Source organism: Leptinotarsa decemlineata, unplaced genomic scaffold (assembly GCF_025532065.1).
Source record: "Leptinotarsa decemlineata unplaced genomic scaffold, Ldec_3_MD MMD2_tig00026328_RagTag_RagTag, whole genome shotgun sequence".
Classification (NCBI taxonomy): Eukaryota; Metazoa; Arthropoda; class Insecta; order Coleoptera; family Chrysomelidae; genus Leptinotarsa; species Leptinotarsa decemlineata.
Window position 1 is genome coordinate 27,969,755 of NW_027412688.1, and position 23,308 is coordinate 27,993,062.

General features: G+C 32.0%; 2 protein-coding genes across 3 annotated transcripts; one reads left to right on the forward strand and one right to left on the reverse strand.

Annotated features, from left to right (window-relative positions):
• The first annotated feature begins 1,814 nt into the window (after positions 1-1,814).
• Positions 1,815-3,660, forward strand: LOC111518230 (transmembrane protein 138). Its single transcript, XM_023174619.2, has 4 exons — positions 1,815-2,120; positions 2,173-2,245; positions 2,298-2,469; positions 2,521-3,660. The coding sequence occupies exons 1-4, from the start codon at positions 1,990-1,992 to the stop codon at positions 2,628-2,630; spliced, it is 486 nt and encodes a 161-aa protein (XP_023030387.1). The 5' UTR covers positions 1,815-1,989; the 3' UTR covers positions 2,631-3,660.
• Positions 3,432-17,274, reverse strand: LOC111518233 (eukaryotic translation initiation factor 4B). 2 transcript variants are annotated; one of them, XM_023174626.2, is made up of 10 exons: positions 17,140-17,274; positions 16,801-16,932; positions 13,786-13,961; positions 13,148-13,267; positions 8,170-8,575; positions 6,604-6,819; positions 6,290-6,525; positions 5,981-6,068; positions 5,818-5,923; positions 3,432-3,743 (listed from the first exon to the last, which is right to left on the reverse strand). In XM_023174626.2, exons 1-10 carry the CDS (start codon positions 17,147-17,149, stop codon positions 3,647-3,649), a joined length of 1,587 nt encoding a protein of 528 aa, XP_023030394.1. In that variant the 5' UTR covers positions 17,150-17,274; the 3' UTR covers positions 3,432-3,646. The 2 variants fall into 2 exon arrangements, with proteins under 2 accessions (XP_023030394.1, XP_023030393.1); XM_023174625.2 differs by having other exon boundaries at positions 6,290-6,528.
• Between the last annotated feature and the right edge of the window lie 6,034 nt (positions 17,275-23,308).

Sequence of the window (23,308 nt, forward strand, 5' to 3'; positions counted from 1 at the left end):
TGCATCCCCTGAATAATGAACACTCACAAGGGACACTCGAAAGCAGCACCTTTGATTTGAGGAATATATTTTCATTGATCTCCACCATTTTGGGAGATTGAAACCTACCAATGCAGCGGCGCCCAAATCGTAGATTTAGATCGGGTTTCAGAGAATAATTGTCTTTGAATGAAAATGAAACTACTCATTTAAATGTAGATCAAGAAAGTTCAATATGATATTCTTTTATTGTTTTCACCAAGAAAATAATTATTGAAGAACTGAAATTAAAAACAATATGAATGAACTGATGGTAGGCAAATGTCTTTGCTATTCTTTATGTTGAAATATTTTTTTTCGTTAACCATATATATCAAAATTTTGATAGAATACATCAATCATAGATCAAGATCTTCAGATGATGTGGTGCTGCAGGTTTTTCCGGGTTTTCCTGTAGCTGAAAAAGCAAATGCTCCACTGGAATCAATGAAGTCGCCCCGGAGCGCCAATTAATTTCTATTGTTGTTTTTATTTTATTTTTATAATGAAAACTATATCATTAAATACATCAATAGGTTATTATTAATTCATCAAAATACTTCATTCCATCGTCTTGTAGGTGTAACATTTTCAAAATGTTATACAAGGTGTTCGGAATCAATGACTAATTCTGAAAATCCCATGGATGGTTTCATCGCCCTTATTCACTCAGGCAGGTTGAGTCCAGCAATGCATTTGTGGTTCAGCCTAGCACCAGTGACGAGACCTGTGGCAAGACCTGGTGTTTGTTGAATAATAAATAAGTTGTGTTTTAGATCTAATTTTCAAGTTATCAATTTCCTTTTCAGTTTTTGTTTCTCGTTTTGTAGCGTTTTCACCTGTGACTTTAGTGCAACTTTTCTAGCGGTGTTTGGCATTCGTTTGAATACGACCTGTTGGAGATAATAAACAATCTTCTGACAAACTTCCATCTCGTCAGATGTCCACACATAATACTTGCTGTTTTTCAGGTGCTGAAAAAACATAAAAAATCTCTGGGAAAGAAAGGTTTTTGCTTTCTGCTTCTCCATTTACATTTAGAAAATGTAGAAAATTTCCAAAGATAGGAAGAAAGAAGTAAATTTTAAGTAATATGAAATTTTGAATTTAGATTGAAATATTCCTATGGTAAGGCCCCCATTAGCAAAATATTTTCAAAAATCACAAACGTAAACCTTCCCCATATAAGGGTTGATTGTATTTTTATGTATGGTGGCATAAATATCAAGTGAAATTCATGAGTTTTCCAATATCAGCGTGTTATTCGTATTGGGAAAGTCCTATTTGGGAGAACATTTTCTGGTCAGCAAAGTATTTTCTCCCGTGGTCGCTTGCGCATACATTTTCGATTGATCTGGTCATAAATTAGATGGCTGCACGTCGGAACTATTATACCATTCAAGGAAACAATTTAGACAGCAGCGCTTTTACGGATGTATTAGAAAGTTTTACGAAACAATAGGCCCTTGTCAATCAAAATTTGTATTGTTATCTGTGTTTATTGAATCTAAATATTATATTATTGACAAAAACATAAATATTTTGAATGAACTGTCAAGAAACGCAACTTCTTTTTTTATATTTTGTCATTCTGCTTCTTTATTGTATTTATAGTTTAGTTACCATCTACATAAAAGTGTGGATGCACTGCGTCTGCAGTGATTGCTGCCTATGAAAATACGGTTTAAGAACTTGTCTATTAGAAAATTTGCTCTTTTTGTTAAACACTTTCCTTCCGACATTGCCACTGAACAAGGTTTGTTCACAAATAATGTTTTTTAAAGTATAATTAAATACGTGTCCAAAAACATGATTTGTGATATTCAAATGTCATAATGTCAAATGTCAGTCTCCGAAAGGAAAGTGTCTAAGGTGACGGGTGTTGCGCATGTCAATAAATGAAATCAATATTTGAAATGTTTGGAAAGATGTAGAGAAAATAGAAAATTATATTGAGATAGTTAATACAAAATGAAACTCACAACAAGGCGATACACTGCAGTTCTTTTCTCTCAAACATTACTCTTGTTAATCGACTTTATAATCAATGTTGTTTTATTATATGCTAGAGAAAGTAATTCTGTAATGTTAATTCTGTTCATGTAAGTGCAATTTTTAATTTATTAATCCAAAAAATACAACCACTTTTTATAGAATCCAAGACGCTTGTTTGATACTGGATTTGTCCGCATTACTGGCCGTTTTCTTTTCAACCCATGTCTTCCAAGTGAGTGGTTTGTATTAAGTGCTAATTTTTATTTCCAAACAATTGTTTGTAGACTGGACTAGTTTACCTACTCTATGAAAGGTTTCGTAACACACTATTAGTCTGTATGGGGTATTTTATTCTCACAACTGCCGTTAATATTTGGTTGATATCGCTAAGATGGAATAACTTCAGTCACTCGTGGACAAGTGCATTCTTGGTCATGTTTATTATACAGAGATTCTGTAAGTTGAGTTTTTGTTGAACCATTTTCATTTCAATTCTATGTTTTTCAGCTTCGTCGATTTACTACTATTATTATAAAAGGGCAGCTTTGAGGATCAGTGATCCCAGATTTTACGAAGATATTGACTGGGACCAACAAAAACTTTCACAAACGAATTGATCTTTCATGTGATGGTCAAGAGTATATAAAAAATATAACCATGTTCTCATTCAATGCAAAATTACTCTCAGATCAGATAACAAAATTAAAAATCTTTGTATTCATAAAAATTTTGATTGTTATAATTAGGCATCCTAAAATATCTCTTACCATTGAATAGGGTATATTTTTTTAAATATATTAGATTCTTGAAAAAAATGTTGGCTTTCTACTTCCACATAGAACATCCTCAATAGCATACTTCGAAATAAGACACCTGTCTTATTACAGCATAATTTTTAGTGTGAAAACATTACAAAATGAGGCAACTGTTTCATTCATAACATTGTTACCCAAAGAGACAAATTTACCCATGTCATCATGATGGCTACAATTAGTTGATTTAATGCCAACTGTTAAGCATCAAGTTCAAAATAAACTCTATAGAAAGACGTTAGATCATGCAAAGCAGTTACTTCCACATACAAACTGAAAGTAAAAGCCCGCCCAAAACAAATATTTCCACAAGAATATTGTATTATAGGAAAGTAGTTTTTCCTATTCATATAAAGCTAGTAAATTACGGAGGGCTGTTTCTTCCAGTTTGTATCTGAAAGTAGTTTCTATGCATAATCTATACGTTTTTATATTTTATTTTGAACTAAATTTTTTCCTTTTTATGGAAGTTTTCCCATATTCTCATTATAATGGAAAATTAGGAAGCCAAAAATATTTTTTTTTTATAAAATCTTCAACCACGTTAAACATACCTTTCTTAGTGATAGTCCAAAATATCCAATCAGTGATAAAAAATGAACTCAATACAATGAAAAAATGTAATTTATCAAAACAAATTACAATAAAAAAATTGCAGCAAAGATTATACACATACAAAGATTTTTGTATTTTAACAAAAAATATATTTCTATCACTAAAACAATAAATATGTAAAATACGTATGATTACCACTTACATTAAAATTTTTATTTTATTACATATGAAAGTATGTACACCTCTACAATATTCACAAAAAACTGTTAGTCCAAACCATCTTCAGGGTCCAAAAATGCGAATTTATTATTAGCAGCAAAATTTGGTGGTTCCAATTCTGCAAGTTTTGGCATTTCCTTGTCCCTAGGAAAATGTAAAGTAAATGAGTATCTCGACTATTCAGAAGTTGTGTAACATATTACAAAGTACTAGATATATTCAAAAGTTCATGAATAATCTAATTGAATGATGTCAGAATTATGTGGTGAAATACAGCTGCCAATTGCTTAGAAGTTCAACTTAACACCTCTCAAACTACACTTTTTGAGAAGCGAGTTCTCAAGATCATCGAGGTTCGTAGAGACTTTTTACATTGGCAAACTTTAAGCTGGGTCTCCTAAAACACATCAACAATTGCCTTATATTTCAAATGTAAAAGTTGTTTGTTGACAGGTTTAAACAAAATCATTGTTATTTCTTTTTGTTTCTAACATGTTGCTAAAGAGGATTCATAATATGAAATATTCATATAAAACCTGAATAGAGAAAGCTTAACTAAATTGTTTTTTCTCAATGTGATGATTAGAAAATTATTTCAAAATAAAACTCTTATAAATGTAAACAGCACGTTAATAATAGAAAAAAGATTTTATAGGAAACAGATCAACATTAAATCAGGATCGAATTTTTTTGACTTACTATCGAATTTTTTCACATTAAAAAATGATACTATCACATTCTAAAGATCGTTAAGAGGAGAGCAGTATCTTAATGGGAAAAATGTAGAATGCATATTCTTAACTAAAATTATTAATAGCACCTCTAAAATATTGAATTGGGAAAAGTTTCAGGATGCACTTTCCTTCTGGTTTGTGAATGATCTATACTTCTGAATATTTCTCACATTTTTTTTCAAGTTTCCTAATCTTTATACAGGAAACTACGATTTTTTCCTCAAAACAATAATTTTCTCAAAAAACAGTTTTTATATAATAAGTTGAATGTGTGAATTGGGAAGTTTTGAGCCGATGCTTTCTAAAAATGTCAATCCATTGCCATGCTTTTTTTGTATTTATTTATCTAAATTTGCCAAGTTTTCAATTTAATACCAATGATGGATGCATATCACTAAAAACATTTGTGCCACAACGCGATCTATACAATTCAAAATTTTCATGAGAGATAGTGGTTTGGTTCATTTTGTGCAAACATTAATTTAATTGCAATATCAGCTATGACAGATTCATCCATAAGATACAGGTACTTCTGCAGCAATTGACAGGTGAAAAAAATGAAAGCAGATATTTCAAAATGTTTTATTCAACCTCTCAAGGGATAGGCATGCAAACCTAATTTCAACTGTTTACTACCAAAAATGAATTTCTTAATGTTGAACTCCTTCTTCCCACAAAAGTTTTAAGAATGGGAACAATTTATAAACAGCCAATGAAAAAACCTTCATCCTCAGTTATTTTTTAGAGAACTTAATGGGAATTAGATCAAACTTCCTTATGAACATTGACATGTAAAAAACTTTCCGATTAGTTAGTCTAAACCTGTTTCATTATTTGCATTTGCTCAGATTATAGATGAGCCTGAAAATTCAGACATATATAGGTTAATTGAAGGATCACGAATGTCATTGTGAAAGGGAACAGAACTCCATACAATCCAAATAAATGTGAGTAAAACCTGCAAATCATTGTTCAAATAGAGAAATTTATTCTGTGATCTCCCTAAATCTGAAGAAGTTTGACCAAGTCTGAGCGATGATTTATTATCGATGAATGTTCTTTTAAAGACTCCAGTCAAGGTCCGACAGAGTCCACTATGGAGTTCATAAGGATTCATCCCTGGCCAAGTCTAGATGTTGTATGTTCATGGTCCAACTAACAGACGAGATGTGAAATTGATTTCTCAATGATGAACTTGAGATACCTACTGAAACAGTTTCTGATCTACAAGAACTGTAACCATTAAACAAAACAAACCTTAATTCAGAATATGAATTATTTAGACAAATAATATCAAACAATTTATAGGTTCAGTTTTTTTTACAAAAGAGGAGTCCATATCAGGCAACGTAGCAAGATGATATGAATCTTTACCATTCATGAACTATTACAACTAGCCTTTTAACCTTGACAATAGAAAGTCAAAAATATAATCATTACTCATTGAGAATTTGACAGATGAAGGCCTAACTTCCATTTTTTACCTTTTCTCTTCACGCCTCGGTTTGTCAGACCTCTCACTTCTATGTCTGTTATCAGTTTTATCTGGTGACCTCTGTTCAGTCCTAGAAGGTCCTCTTTTGTCATCATCTGAAGAAAAAAAAACACCATGAAATATTTTCTTTACAATTTTCCATTCACACTCACAATTTCTCCTCGGTGGTGGACCATCTTTATTATCCCTATCTCTTAACGGACTATTTTCTATTTTACGTGAAGGCCTGCTTCTTTCAACCTGCAAAGAGTGAAACTATGCCATAACGTTTTGAAAAATACAAAAAGTTTCAGATTTACACTGAATTTATTTGAAGAAATTAATTATTTGGTTGTTTCAAAGGTTTTGTCTGTTTTAATGTCAGGTGTTTTTGTAGCTCCATATCTCAAAATAATTATTCTAGCGTATCTCCTGCACTTCCTCAACAGAGTTATTTAAAGAAAAATATGTAATATACTTACATCTTTTTTATCTCCATCGTCTGAACTAGGATATTTTTTATCGGGACTACTTTCCCTTGGCTTGTCGGAATGCCCCTTTGCCAATTTCTCTTCAATTTCCCTTTCTCTCTGACTTGTATCTACAGGTTTGGCGCTACCAAATATCGAAGCTGAAGGCACTGTCTCAGTTTTCACAGGTAAGGTTTCCACTGGTTTCGATCTGGGTGCCAGCATCAACCTTGGTCTCTCACGCGGTTCTGCTGTGAATTACAAAGCACAAGCTATAATAATACTTCCTAGGCTAGAATCTATTCACACTAACAAAATATACTAACGTGGAGCATTTTCTGAATCCCTATCATCTCTTCTTGTAAAGCCATCATTTCTATCACGGTCTCTATCATTATCATATCTCCTCGAACCATATCCTCCTCTTCTGTCATCTCTATCATCAAATCTATTCCTATCAGAATCTCTGAAATTCCCTCTATCAGAATCTCTAAAGTTTCCTCTATCGGAGTCTCTGTAATTTCCTCTATCGCGATTGAAACCTGAAAAGAGAAATAGTATTAGAATTTTTTTCATAAAGAACTTGAGAACAAAAATATTTTAAATGAGATACGATTTATATTAATTTAACTGATAGAAGAAATAAGAGTTTCTTCTTTATTTGGGTATGGTAGTAAAAGGTTTGTAAACAGTATTGTTTATAAACCTTTGTTATTGAAGTTTTTGGAAAGTTTTATCTCGTTTTCCAGAATATCTACAATGGAAGCAAACAATAAATTAATGAACTCATAAGAAGAGCAACAAAAAAAAGACAAAATTTTTGGTATTGACATATTGGAACAAGAATGTAGATATAAAAATATCCCCAATATCTCAATATATTCAACAATTATGTTGAAGTGTAACTAAATCACTATTAAATACTCATTATTATGCACTTTCATGGTATCATTTTTTATGGAACAGTAGCCTGGGGGGTTGACCTGGGTGGTTTGCTTCACTCACTCAATCCACCACTGTGTGAACCGGTGGTTCAAACCACAAGGTCGGATGATCGATTTTCACTCCCTATTGTCCAATCCGTGTTAGGAATCACACGTTAAAAAGGAAGACGTTGTTAGTTCTCAGCTCGCACAAGTTTAGACTTTCAAAATGTGCAAAACAGCAGAAATTCTGTTAATTGAAAGTGCCAGCACATAGATTGGTAGTTTTCAAAGATGCCCCAGGCTTATGGCCATTAAATTATACAATTAACTTTTGAGAACATAAAATATCTGACCCCAAAACTGTAAAATTGAGGAGTTGCTCCCGGATGAACTCTATTGCACTTTTTTCATTTCACTTAATGTCATCTTTAGATGAATGAATATTATAATTTTAGTCTCACATTTTTCATTAAAGTAAAGGGTCTGCTAAACCGACAGTTGCGAGTTTATAACTACTTTATTTGTCTTGAACTTGGACTAGATTGTCCTGTGTAGGCATACGGATAACTTTGATAACCTCCTGAATGTAAGACCCACCTTATGTGGGTGCAACTCTTTCTGTTGATTTTTTGACTGCTAGATTCTGAAACAGTAAAAACCGTTATATTGTTAGATCTTGAAATTTGCTGGGAGACTCGTCCGAGCCAAGAGTCTACTATGAATACTTGCATTTTTCTTTAAAATTTTGTCTATTGAATTCAAATACAATTTACTGGTACTTTATCTTATCTACTATTAATGGACTTTGATTGGTGAAGTTACCCACTTCAAAGATGTAAACTGTTGAGGAGACAATTTTGAATAACTTCAACTGCCCGACCAGACTATAACTTTATGGCAGATGTCCTTATCTAAACATCGCAAACTTCATGTGCATACAGCAGCAAATATAAATTAATTTTCTACCTCTGTCTCTATCCTGGTCTCTGTTCCTCTCTCCATTCCTCCAAGCTCCCGGCTTATCATCGCTTTCTCTGGCACTCCTAAAATTATCTCTGTCTCTACCGTGGTCTCTGTCACGCATATTTTCCCTGCTGAAACTTCTTTCTTCTCTATCTCCGCCTCGCATATTGTCCCTATTAAAACTTCCGCCGTCCCTGTCTCTAGTGAATCCACCACCGTCCCTATCTCTATTGTAACTACCGCCTCGCCTATCATTGTCGTTAGTTTCAGTTCGGGGACCTGACCGCCAGTCGCCAAAAGATTCGCTTCTCTCTCCTCGGTCACGTCCCATTTCCATGCGTCCTCCTCTTCGGCGGTCGTTGTCCATGTTCGAAGCAACTTCTATCCTAATCCTTCTATTTTTCAATGTCTTGAAGAGAAATAAATTTGATGTAAATTGTAAATTTAACAGAAACGATAATAAAAAAAATATGCCAAGCAAATATTTAAATTTCACCCATATTCTATATTTGCGTATATGTCACTATATTCAAATACGTGCTAGAAATTGTAAATTAAGAGGAAAGACCTGAGACTTGATATCCATATGGAGGGAAATGCTGCTTAAAAAATACTTTCATTATTGTTGGCCTGGCCTGATTGTACATACAAATTTCAATTTGTTTTTTAACATGAATATAACTAAATCATATGGTAAAACTTTCAAAATCTAGTTCATACACAATAAACTCAGTTGCATGAAATAAGTATGATGCCACCAAACTACAAATATGCTATTGGAAACAGATCCAAGTTGTGTTGTATTTAACATTTGGTTAAAACAAGTGTTGCCAAGGGTAGGTAGAACCTTTGATAACTTAATAATCATGGTCCTTTGCTTTTCGTAACTGCTGTTAGGGAGGTAAATTGGATATATAGGGGACTAATTGTGACCTACAATATGATGCCAGAGATCCGAATAAATGATAGTGAAAAAAATACATTTTCAAACAAATACTTGTGGAACGAAACTGCAGTAACGTTAGTTTCAAATATAAGTGGTATAAAAACATAATTTCAATTCTCATTTTCCATGATGATCTCTCTCCTACCATTACATCCATCAATTTATTGAATATTGACTTGTTTTCACATAGATCCATCTGTGACAAAAATATTGTCAGGCAATATCAACTACTAGTCTGGTTCACATGTACTCGATTTAGCTCTTAATGGTGACATTTTTCAGCCCTGTCCAAAAATTACGACCAAGGTGTCATTCGATTTGTATTTTTGCCTAGAAAGTTTAAGGAAAGGTCCGAAAACGCGCCGATAAAAATTACAAAAGATATAACTATTGAAACTAGTGAAAAAAAATGGGGCTTTAGTTTTTTCTTAAAATCTCGGAAAATTTTCAAATATTTTGGAAATTTGAAAAAAGATTTGAAAAGATTAATGAATTTGCGTAAAAAAAGTCCCGACTCCCGAAACTTTATCTCGATTATTTATAATTTATACAGAGCCCTGAAAATAGAGCCAAAAGCGGGTAGTCTGGCTTCCGCGCGCCTTTCGTCACTCTGACATAAAAAAAAATTATTTAGACATATTAAATGTAAATATTAAGGAATGAAAAAATTCATGTGTTGTTGGGATACCTACTACATCAATAAACAATAATCCGCAGTCAAAAAATTTTTATCCAAATTTTTACGTTAATTATAAATTTGTTAATTAATAACTTTTTCTGAATTGAAAGTTAATATAAAAATCCCTATAATTATTAAACTAAAACCCTGGTATTTTTTTCCTTTGGTGAAGTTATCCTTAATAGGCAAAAAAATAGATTACCGTTGCCAAAATAAAAAAATTGGTATTTTCTATTTTTTTATTAACAATTGAAAATTATGTTATAAAAAATACATTAATTTTTTTTAAATTTTTTATTGGTTAAATGGCTAAAAACTAATTAATAATTTTTTTTATTTATTTTTTACAGCTATTGCTAATAAATTTATTATAAACAAATACATTGTTTATAAGCAATTCGAATTTTTTTTCGCATTATGATAATTGAAAAAAATCATGATTTTTTAGAAAAAAAAAATGGTTTCTTAAAAAATTTCTTCGTTTCTAAAAAATGCGTTTGTTAATTAACAATCGTTTTTTGCAACTAAATATTAAAATTAAGGAACCGGTTTTTTTAATTCTTTATTAAAAAAAAATTGTTATAAACATTTTTTTTTTCAATACTTTGTTCTATAATAAAAGTAACTATGTGTTTTATTTATTTATTCTATTTTTTATAAAACTTTCAATATTGTGATATCTTGATACTTGTCTTTTTCATTCGCTCCTTCACTTTTATAATTATATAATTATAATAACTTTTAGTTATGACAAATTTGCTTCAAGTCTTTTTTATTCATTATGAATTCATTAACAATTTAAGCCTTTTACTAAAGTTGTGAGCATTGGAAATTTAAAGAAGGTTAATGAATAAACTCATTAAAATTAAATTAACAGAATGACTGATTGAGTCATTTAATTTTCTTAAACTCCATACAAATATGACAATAAGTGAATGTTAATGATCCTACAACTACTAAAAGTGCAAGCAATAAAATCCTTATGATTTATTGTTACATGACACGAAGTTTATGTTGAAAAGACTTTAAAAAATTTCTTTTTTAATAAAAAACGATCAATAATTAAATAAATAATAGGACTACAACTTTAGTAAAAGGCTTAAATTGTTAATACATTTATAATGAACAAAAAAAACTTGAAGCATATTTATCATAACTGCAATGTTTGAAAGTTATTATAATTATAAAAGCGAAGGAGCGAATGAAAAAGACAAGTATCAAGGTATCACAATATTAAAAGTTCTATAAAAAATAGAATAAATAAAAAAAAACAGTTACTTTTATTATAGAACAAAGTATTGAAAAAAAAATAAGAATAAAAAAAAAGTTTATAACATTTTTTTTAAATAAACAATTAAAGAATAAAAAAAAAAGTTTTTTCAAAACCTTAAAGAACAATAGAATTTATGATAAAAAAAAACGGTTCCTTAATTTCAATATTTACTTGCAAAAAACGATTATTAATTAACAAACGCATTTTTTAGCAACAACGAATTTTTTTAAGAAACCATTTTTTCCCAAATATAATGATTTTTTTTCCATTAACATAATGCAAAAAAAAATTTCGAATTGCTTATAAACAATGTATTTGTTTATAATAAATTTATTAACAATAGCTGCAAAAAAAAAAAAAAATTAATTAATTTTTAGCCATGAGACATTGAAACAAAAAATTAGAAAAAAAAAATTGTAATGTATTTTTTATAAAATTATAATTTTCAATTGTCAATAAAAAAATAGAAAATAACAATTTTTTTATTTTGGCAATTTTATATTAACTTTCAATTCAGAAAAAGTTAATTATCAAATTTATAATTAACGTTAAAATTGGGATAAACATTTTTTGACTGTGGATTATTGTTTATTGATGTATCCCAACATTACATAAATTTTTTCATTCCTTAATATTTACATTTAATATGTTTAAATATTTTTTTGTTTTTATGTCTGAGTGACGAAAGGCGCGCGGAAGCCAGACTACCCGCTTTTGGCTCTATTTCCAGGGCTCTGTAAAAATTATAAATAATCGAGATACAGTTTCGGGAGTCGGGACTTTTTTTACGCAAATTCATTGATCTTTTCAATTTTTTTTTCAAATTTCCAAAATTTTTAAAATTTTCCGAGATATTAAGAAAAAACTAAAGCCCCATTTTTTTCACTTAATTGTTTATAACTTTTGTAATTTTTATCGGCGCGTTTTCGGACCTTTCCTTAAACTTTCTAGGCAAAAATACGAATTGAATGACACCTTGGTAGTAATTTTTGGACAGGGCTGAAAAATGTTGCAAAAAAAGTACATGTGAACTAGACTACACCCTTAGTTACTTGGAACTGTTGTTTTGATAATAAACGATGAAAGTATTAAAAATTACCAGGACCCAAATATTTGGACGTGTTGATAGTATCAAAAGTGCAAAATGAAATAAATAGTGATTATGAAATGTAGAAAATTGTAAAACCAAATTTGAAAGAAAACAAATTGTTGTGACGAAATAGAAATGAAATATGGGTTAGAAAAATTATCATTAAAAGTAAAATTTCTATATAAAAAAAAGATTTCAAATGAAGCTACTCCATGATCTTTTGATTGTTAGAATCCACAAACACAACTAGTATCTTGAAAATGAAGAACAAAAATATGATTACAGGAAAGGGAATACTTCAAAGTTTTCCAATCAAACATTATTTTTCATTCACATTCAAAATTCACATAATGATTCTTCAGCAAATCATATTTTTGTACTCAGGCAAATATCTTTCCTATATGATATATATACGTGTTAATCCTTAGCTCCCACAATTTTCAACTTCTGAAGTTTGTTATTTATATGGAGACATCAGTAAATGAAGTAGAAAAAAATTTTTTTTTCTTAGTATTAGAATAATCCGAACGAGAACACAATTTACAACCTAACACATATATTATGAACATATCCAATCAAATTTGATTCATGATCTGCCTGCATGGAGCCAATATAGTTATACATTTCTAATATTTTGATTTGTACGTATTTTCATGTACCCATATAAGACGTGTATGAAAGTATAAGTGTGTGGATGTCCTTTTATATGTATGGATGCACATATTTTTTTCAATTAATTTATAATAACATGTTATTAACGAGAATCTGTAACGAAGTTTTTGCAACAATTTTTCAAAAACAAAACTTGTCAGGAAATTTGAAATACTATATTGTGAACTTTTCCCAAATCTATAATAAAAAAAGGAAAGAAGTTAAATGTCGTAAATATCGCTCAGGGAGAACATGAAATTTCAGAAATACATATTTTCATTTTTTTTAAAAGGCATGTGTAAAACAGCTATCATAACCCCAATAGAATGAAATGAAACTTACCGTATCAGGTAAAACAAGTGCATTTAAAAGACTGTCTCTGTCCTCAAATTCTACATAACCATAACCTTTAGATTTTGCTTCTCCGCCTCGATCATCCTTAGGAATTCTCATATTTGCTATCTGGAAAATATACACAACATATATTCAGCAAACATTCAATTTCATGGATTCATCAACAAATAATTTCAGAACACTGTAAAAAATATGTGCCAATGTTCAAATTGAAAGAGGAGATATTTTTAAGAAGAGAAAACTTTTTGTAGTTTTCCTTTGAATGATACATGTTTCAATTCTGTAACGAATGCTTGAATAACAGACCAAAATAGAAAGTTTTCTGTGTAATTCAATGTTGATTTGAGAGAAATTGTTTCAAGATGGATTTTTTTCTTCTTTCAGTTCGTATCTGAAAGACACTTGGGAGTATATTTTGAACTTAATTGTTTTCTTCTTTACTTTAGATGATTGATAAAAATACCCACTTTCTGTGGGTGCTATCAAACACTGTCACCTCATTGTTTCATTTCAGAGACTGAATGTTTGACTTACTCAACAAAGAGATGTTACAAATAAAAACTAAACTTTGGCATGTACTAATATTTATTGAAATTTCTTGTTAACGACCAAGTCAATGTCCTTACCTTCATGTCCCTAAAGAATTCGGCAATCTCATCCTCATCCACATCATAAGGCAAATTGGATAGGTACGCAGAGTACGGCGGATCTTTGGGAACCTTGTCAGTTATATCGTCATAATCTCGAGAGGCTTTTGGTGCTGTGGGTAGCACCACGTTGATAGGTTTCCTGTCATACCCATCTTGACAATAAATAAAACAGAAAATTAGACTGTGGTGTTCAATATTTATTTTCAAATACAATCCAAAGGCAAATTCAGATCTGGTCTAAACAAAAAAGGAAAAGGTCCACAACAGACTAGTCTGAATTGAGTTCTGGAAAATGCCCAGCCTGCAGATTATACTCAAAATGCCGGCTGCAAGAGGTTCCATTCGACTCGGCGCATCACCTATGCCTCGGCAATCCTGGGCTACAACGCTTTGTCAACATATTTCTGGTTCCCTTGCCTTGTGTCTCCACAAGCCCCCGTCTAGAGGGTAATTGCCTTTCTCAGACCTTCCCGTAGCAAGAGTGGAGGTGTAACATGTACACTGTAAGAGTGCTCCAGGTGCAGGATTGTTGTGGACCAGATCCATTTATTGTTTGTTGACCTACTCATCATGATTATTTACTTCTTTCTTGTATACTTATAGAAATAAATTAACGGGATGATCAGGGTTTAAATATTAAGATAACAAAAATATTTTATTTAAAAAGTTTAGATCTTTAAAAAAAATATGAATTTTCATATGCATCATAAACAGCCATTGCTTTTGAAAAATGAAATACATGCCGTAAAAAGAAAATGGATTCGGTTCGAACGAATTTTTTCAAAGAACCAACATAATTGAATATTTTTCTGCTATTCACAGATGATGTTATACAGTTCAAGTCAATTATATCTTATTCATTCGTTTCAAAGAAAAATATACATTTGTACAGGAACAGGCAGGGGCAGCCTTTACCTGTGAAGCTCCGCAAGAAGCGGGCTAACAGCGCTAGTGCACCACGGGCAGTGCTATTATGCCAATTTGAAATAAACTTAACTGAACTTTATTTATTCATAATAGAAGGCACATAAATAGACGAGTCGGTGCAAAAACAGACAAGAGTCGAACAATTAACTTCAAGAGCACTTCACTGTTCGATTCCAACTTGCGTAATTTGTTTAAGTATAATACAGTGAAAGTAGATTTCTTTCGAGGTACTATTCTTAGCTCTCTTTTAATTTGAACAAAGTTCAACAAACACAAAACCTACAAAATCGAGGAATGAGAATAATTTTAAAATGTAATAGGTATACACCAATTTCTACCATGTTATCTGCTCTACATTGGCTCTCAGTATCCAAAAGATAATTCTATTGTTCCATGGTTTTCATTTATAAAATATTAAATAAAATGACCCCACCATACTTGCTATCATTAATAACTTTCAATAAGGACATTCATCACCATTCTACTAGGCACAACAGTCACATTCATATAAATAGAACAAATACAAGATATAGTATGAGCAGTTTATTTTTTAAAGGATTTGTCCAATTCAATTTACCTGATTCAATTAAATCTACTCGATCATTAAAGATTTTCAAGAGTGAACTGTTAAAATATATTCATGATGGAAATTGAAAAATTCTTTTTTGTTCAGTTCAAATTATGTATGTATATAAAGTTGTATTATTTATATAAATGTTGATTATATTATATTTTAAGTTAGCTATATTAGGGAATCCTAATTCAATAAATAAATTCAAATAATGTTGTTTCACTGGTTATATACATAAAGGAGGTTACATTATGTAAGGATTAACTACAACCAAGGTTTTACGGTGTGTATAGGACACTATTGTTCCCCGGGAAAAGGAAGAATATTTGTAAACTGGACGGTTGTCTCAATAGCCGAGACATCAATTTTTTTCCCAGTCAATGAATTGGAGATGAAGCATTGGGTGCGTATTGGAGCTCCTTCCCGCGCGGATGCCTGTCACATGTAGCTGCTTGCTTACTGCTTATTCCCATACAGTATGCGTAGTGCCACTTGGCGTTCAATATTATAAATTACTCGTACACCATGATATCCTTTCGAAACGACTCAAACAATTTAAATTAAAGTTGTTTTGTATATTGGGGCTACTAGAGAACAGGTTGTGAAGTATGTTTCATGCCTATAGGGCTAGGTGATAGGAGTGTCCTTATACAGAAATTTATTTGACGATTTTTCAAATTGGCATCAAATTTGATTTTTTGGAGAAAAAATGTATATGGCAGAACAATGTTTGCAAGGTAAGCTATTTATTCAAAAGAGTTTTTAATTGATGGCAATTTCAGTATTGATATAGTAATTTTACCAAAAAAATCAATCTTCAAACCCGTGAATGAAACTGCCCGAAAAACTAACGGTGGAAGTTGCCTGGATGATACAGTTGTCAGCTCTGCTGTTATTCTAGAGGAAATGTTAATCATGCCTTTCCGTCTACTTTAGTCTGATGATAACAGTAAATGTTATTGCCGAATTACATTTCAAATAAAAATTTCACATTCAAGTTAGTTGAAATGAAAAAGAAAAATTATAATTTATCGACAGTGAAAGCGAATCTGCCAATGGTTTACTACCAATGATCAAAAATTCTTTTTAAACTTATACAATCATCTTTTACAAACTGTCTATTTATGATCACTCTCTACTTTCTCAACACATATTTCTTTTAATCTTATATGCTCACGTTATTCAGTATAGTCCAAAGGAATTATCTAAATGAAGGCTTGTCTAAAATGGCATCCTGTGGTGGGTACTCTTTTCAGAGTACCTGATACAGAAAAAAAATAGGCTTTGAAACTTTCTTTCGCATTACTAACTTCAAACTGAATCTTGTTAGGGACTGAAATTACAGAACCAAAAAATGAAAAAAATCAGCAGAAGGTACTTATTGCCTACATTGGTACACATTTATGATAATGCTGTACAGAAAATGTTATGCATACATGTAATTAAATGGAAATATAAAATTTATAACTCGACTATAGGAAAAAACTATTTACCATAATCATCCACTTCATCAGCCCAGTTGAGGTTGGATTTTCTGATAGGTTGAACAGGTATAGATCCAGCATTTTCCTGCAGAAAGTCGTTGAGGTTCAAAGTTTTGCCTTTGGCTTTCTTTCCCTTTTTTCCTAAAAGTTGTAAACAATATGAAGATTCTTTGCAAAATGCCAACACGAGGGTAAATTGAGGTTTGATTTCTCTTGTATTGGATAAAATCGATTTTACAGGAAATAATAAACCTTTATGTACATCATGTTTTTAAATAATAAAGAAAAAGTGAAAATACAAACGCGAATATCCCAAGTACATGTAATTATCACCAAAAAACTACATACCTGAAGCCATATTTCCACGGAAGAAATAAATGGCAGATATTGAATTGCGACGTGTAGGGAAGAATTTCCGGTAGAAATAAGGTTTGCCAATAAAAATTTGGGAACTAATCTGTCATTTAGTCAATTTATTTATGAAGTGTTACCACACAAAACCACCGTATAGAAGTTTACTCTTATACGGTGACAAAACTTAAAAATTTTTACTACGGAATGCACTAGTGAATGCAACCAAAAAATGTAAACAAACTGTACTATGTTAAGTGAATGAACAAATGAATGATTATTTTTTTGATATTTCTTATTTTCCAGAAAAGAGAATTCATGAAACAACAACAAAAACTTACTGTCCTGAAAACGAGCTAAGGGAAGTTTCTTAATTATTAGTCAAAAGATGTGTAGCTTGTAACTAACGAAGCTTCTATTCTGTTTTTGTGGTCAAATAAACTGTATTTCGTAACCACAAAACAACTATATATATATATATATATATATATATATATATATATATATATATATATATATATATATGTGCTATTTTTTCATGAACCTTCCTTGCTTAATTTCACCTTCCGCAAACTAAAAAATTTAAAAATTCTAATGAAGAACTGTATACACGTGTAGAAAAAACAAACTTTTCATTCAGTTTAGTTAGAAAAATGTGTTATTTATCTGTAAATTGCCGTATTTAATAATTTCACCTTTCAGAAAAATAGCTAAGAAATATACAGATACTAATCTTAACGTTTCGAAGGCTAAAAATCTGCCTTCGTCTTCAGAATTGGAAAAAAAGTATATCAATTGAGATGTTTTATGTGTTCGCACTGATCTTATTCCAGATCTGTCATTCTAGAATCGAGCAGAGATGGCGAATATCTTTTGGCGGGAATGACTTATATTGACACAGAATAGTTAGTGTTGTTGCTTTTAATTAGTTTTGTTCACTTTTGTTCACCTTGTATGTTAAAATAATTGATCATGGTTTGTTTATAAAAAAAGACGATTTTGACATTGACAATAATTTGAAACATATAAAAAATAAAGAGATTGACTTGAAATGTTTGATTCCTGGTTTATTTCGACTTTAAATCAAAGGAATTCACAGTAGGACTGACTAGTCTGAACATTGGTCCTTCGAGCAAAAGAAAAAGAACCAAAAGTATTCAATTACAATATGTTAATGCCTAACCTGAGGAGAAGTGAGAGGAAAACTAAAGGAGTTCCTCCTGAAAGATATAGCGACGTATGTTATGACCCACGACAAGTTTCGGAGGTGCAGAAACATTTTTCATTAGAAGACCTATCTAATGCCGAAGACAAATAAAAAATTACGAAATCTTCAAGTTCTAGACGACGAATGTTGGAAATAGAATTGGAAGAAACAAGAAAATTGGCCGAAGTAGAGAGAAGGAGAGCCGAAATTGAGAGAAGGAGAGCAGAAATTGATGCTGAACTAATAAGGAAAGAAGCACAACTTCAAGGTGAACTGATTCAAGATTCTTCATTTAAAAAGTCCACAATCTCTAGTGGCGAAAACATCATTGATTTGGAACAAATAACGCTACAAGAAAAAGTTGCTGGGTGGAAAATCAAAGAAACAGAAAATAAATCCGATTTCGTACCGACAAACAATTTTATTACGAATACTACTGATATTTCCAACCAGATTTCAGACGTTCTGAAGATAAATAAATCAAAATGTTCGGAAAAAACAGACAATGTTGAATCAAATTTACCGATTTTCGATGGGAATCCAGAGGACTGGCCTTTGTTCTACAGTCTGTTCGAAGATGAAAATATAATCCGTCTACAAAGATGTTTGATACAACCTCTTCTTGTTTCACCAAATAATGTTATGAACATAATAAAAACTTTTATTTCTGACCGGGATATTATAAGCTTATATCGTCATAGTTACGCTATCAATAAAGAGGGTCATAACTCCCTTGGGACATTATAGATTTTATAATTCCCTCTACCTTTCACAAGTAAAAATAAATAGATATGAAAACTGAACCATATTTTATTTATTCACGTCATTACAAATAATAAATGTACAATTTTGAAATGTTCCCTGAAAATTACTTCCGCCACTGGAAACAATTTCTTCTTTTGTATGGCTGGAGCTTCTGTTCACTACAGTCGAGGTACCTGCCTCTTCTGATGACAAAGTAGACAACATACGCGCCGTTTTATTTCTCAATTCGATGCTATCCTCCAAATACCCCTCCGCCACCGTGGAATAAACACAATTACTACCAAATCTACCGAAAAACATAGAAAATTCCTTACCAGTTCTTGAAAATATGCCAGAAATACAGTTTCAGTGACATCTTTTGGCATAACATTTTTCCGTGTCAGCCAGTCCAGATATATCTTGTATTCTTTTTGGTATACGGCTTCACTTTTCGATGGAATTAATGATTCTCTTGCTTGTTCAGCTTTTTTCAAAATATCCTCCATTATATTTGGGGTAGAAAACACGTTTTCACCGCAAACACAGCTTGATAACAAAGTTCTGTTTATAAACAAGTAACATAGCAACAACCTAGCAACAAGAAAACTCTACTATAATCAACGGTACCTGATTCAAATATACCGGGAAGGTAATGAATTGGTACATTTTTCCGTTTCAAAAATGAACAAAATTTCATTGAAATCGGTCAGAAATAAAATTATCTATGTACCACGGGAATTAATGAGCCTTAATAACCTCAGGCAATTGCTGTCCCTCGGGCCAGAGGCCCTCGGGACGCAAACTTTGCCATCGGTAATTAAGGCCCTCCTAATTCCCTTGATACATAAATAACTATAAAAGTTACATTTGGATGACCTGAATGTATAATTTCAAATCTAATAGAGAAAGTTCGTCGAGCCTCTCCTCCGAGGGAGGGACGCTTTGAAACATACCTCTACCATTTTCTAATGTTATCGAAAACTTAGTAACTACTATGGAACTCTTTGAAAATACAGGACATATGAAAAATCCATCAATCTTGAATGAAATAGTTATTAAATTACCCCCATTCCTGAGACTCAAATGGGCCGAGGAATCTTCTCTTCAAAATAAAATTACTTTAAAAACCTTTTCTGTATGGATGAGAAAAATCGCAATAGCTGCATCAAGTTGTGCTGACTTCAGTAGTTACCACTTCTCCTGAAGAAAAATGAACGAAAATGAGAAATTCCACTCCAGGAAAAATGCTGATATATTTTCGACCAAAAAATATGAAAAATGTCCCAAATCTCAAAAAAAATCATAATTTGACTGACTGCCAAATTTTCAAAAAACTAGATATCGACGAAAAATGGAAAATTGTGACTTTGAAGAAACACTGTTTTTACTGTTTGAAAGCAGGTCAAAATATCTACTCGTGTAGATTGAAAAAAAAGTGTGGAATTGAAAATTGGCCAAAATTCCACAACAACATATTACATAACCTTGATTTTACAAAAAAGGAAAACGAAGCCTCAAGTTCTTATTTAAGCCCAAATGAAGATGTCGGACCGGAAAGTCAAGTTGAAAAAATACATTTTTTCAACAAGATAACCCCACAATCCTTCTACGAATAATTCCGGTGAAACTTCGAGGGCCTAAAAAAGAAATTTCTACCTTTGCTCTACTAGACGAGGCAGCTACGAAAACAATGATAGACAGCAAAATTGCCCATGAATTAGGACTGGATGGACCGGTTGAGTCACTCTGCTACCAGTGGCTTAACAATGTTACCAAAAATGAAGAAAACTCCAAAAGAGTGACAGTAGAGGTATCTTCAATGGAAAAGAACTCAAAAACATATAAAATGAATGAAGTTCGAACTGTAAGTGGACTCTCATTTCCAAAACATACTATTGATGTCGAATACCTGAGTAGAATCTATCCATACATCAAAGAAGCAACTGTACTTTCCTTTTATGATGCACAACTAACAATTCTTATTGATCAGGATCAATGTGCTTTGACTATTGCAAGGAAAATATATCAAAGTTACTGGAATGCACCGTTTGTATCAAAAACTTCACTGGGATCGGTAGTACATGGCAGATACCCCCAGGGAAAAGTTGCTGTTGAATCGTCTTTAATATTTCACGTTTGTTGTAAGTCTCAAGAACGAGTTGATGAAGATATTCACATTCTAGTGAGAGACTCGTTCAAAATTGACAATTTTGGCATAAGAAGCCCGGAAGAAAATGGAAGGTCTAAAGAAGATGATAGGGCGTTGAAAATAATGGAAAATACCATTAATCGAGTTGGAAATCACTTCGAAATCATGACGTAACACTACCTGATAGTAAAGCAGTGGCACTTAATCGTTTAAAATGTATGGAGAGAAAAATGGACAGAAATATAGATTTTGCGAAATATTATGGCGAGAAAATCGAAGAATACTTGACAAAAGGTTACATTCGAAAGCTTGATGTTACTTGAACAGAGAAAGGTGGTCCTAGAACCTGGTATTTACCCCACATTGGGGTAGCTAATCCCTCTAAACCGGGCAAATTGAGACTGGTCTTCGATGCGGCGGCAAAATCGAATGGGGTCAGTCTTAATGATCATCTTCTACAAGGTCCAGACTTATTACAAAATCTGACATGAATTTTGTGGAAATTTCGGCAGAAGAGAATCGCATTTTGCTCAGATATTCGAGACATGTTCCACCAAGTTTTCATTCGAGAAGAGGATTGCTCAGCCCAGCGCTTCTTCTGGCGAGGAATGGATAGGTCCAGACAACCTGATATTTATGAAATGAAGGTAATGACATTTGGAGCAACTTCCTCTCCCTCGATGGCACAATTCGTCAAAAATAGGAACGCTGAAGAATTTTCTTCAAAATTTCCAGAAGCAGCCAGGGCAATAATCGACAAACATTATGTAGATCACTACCAGGATAGTGCAGAAACAGAAGAAGAAGCAATTCAACTGATTCTGGAAGTTATAAAAATCCACGAGAAAGCCGGATTTGAAATACGTAATTGGATAAATAATTCTCAGAAAGTGATTGACAAAATTCCTGTGAATCTTCGATCACCAAATCAGAAAAATCTTAGCACTTTTACTCAAAAACCTGGGAGAGTATTGGGACTCTGGTGGGATCCAGAAGCAGATAGTTTTACTTTTTCGCTGAACCATCAGAAATTGGACTCAAAAATCTTGAACAGAACCGAGATTCCCACGAAACGAGATGTTTTGAAGGTGGTCATGTCTGTATTTGACCCGTTAGGTTTTTTGTCCCCACTGGTCGTCAAATTCAAAATTTTCATGCAGAATTTATGGAGGATTAGAATAGGCTGGGACGATGAGTTATCCACGGAAATGAACACAAGATGGAAATAACTCCAAGACAAATTGACAAAAATTAATGAAACGAGTTTACCTAGATGCTATGGAACCGGATTGTATGAAAGCAAACAAGTTGAACTACATGGTTTTTGTGACAGTAGTGAGAACGCCTTTTCAGCTGTCGTTTATATGAGATATGAATACGATGAAAAATTCAAATTATTTTTCGTAAGTGCTAAATCAAGAGGGGCACCTTTGAAACCGATGACCATACCCAGATTGGAGTTACAAGCCGCGGTTATGTTGAGCAGACTCATGAACACTATCAAAAACAACATTGAAATACATATTACTTCAACTCATGTATGGACAGACTCAAGAATTGTCTTGCACTGAATTCGTTCTAAATCTAAAAGATACAAAACACTGGGTCCCTGGAGATGAGAATGTAGCAGAAGAAAGTACCAGAGAAGATAATACCGCGAACAAAAACGAATGGCTGACAGGGCCGAACTTTCTGAAACTTCCTGAATATTACTGGCCAAAAGAGACACAAGAAGAAATAAAAGAAATGGAAATGAAGAAAGAGAAAATAATGACAGTTACATTATATTCGGTATTTATATTCATTATTATTTGTTTACTCTCTCATTTACCCTGTGTATAATTATATTTAGTTTGATGTTCAGTTGTTGTGACTGAAACAAGAAGAATAAAAAAAAACTTTTTTGATTGACATTGAATTTCAATATTTCGTTCTTCGAGACCGGATTTAACTTAGATATTTAAGGTAAAACACAACAACATGTATCTGCCAAATATCGAAAGATTCTCCAAATATGGACGGTTAGTAAGAACAACTGCCTGAATGTTTCGCTTCATAAAAAATTG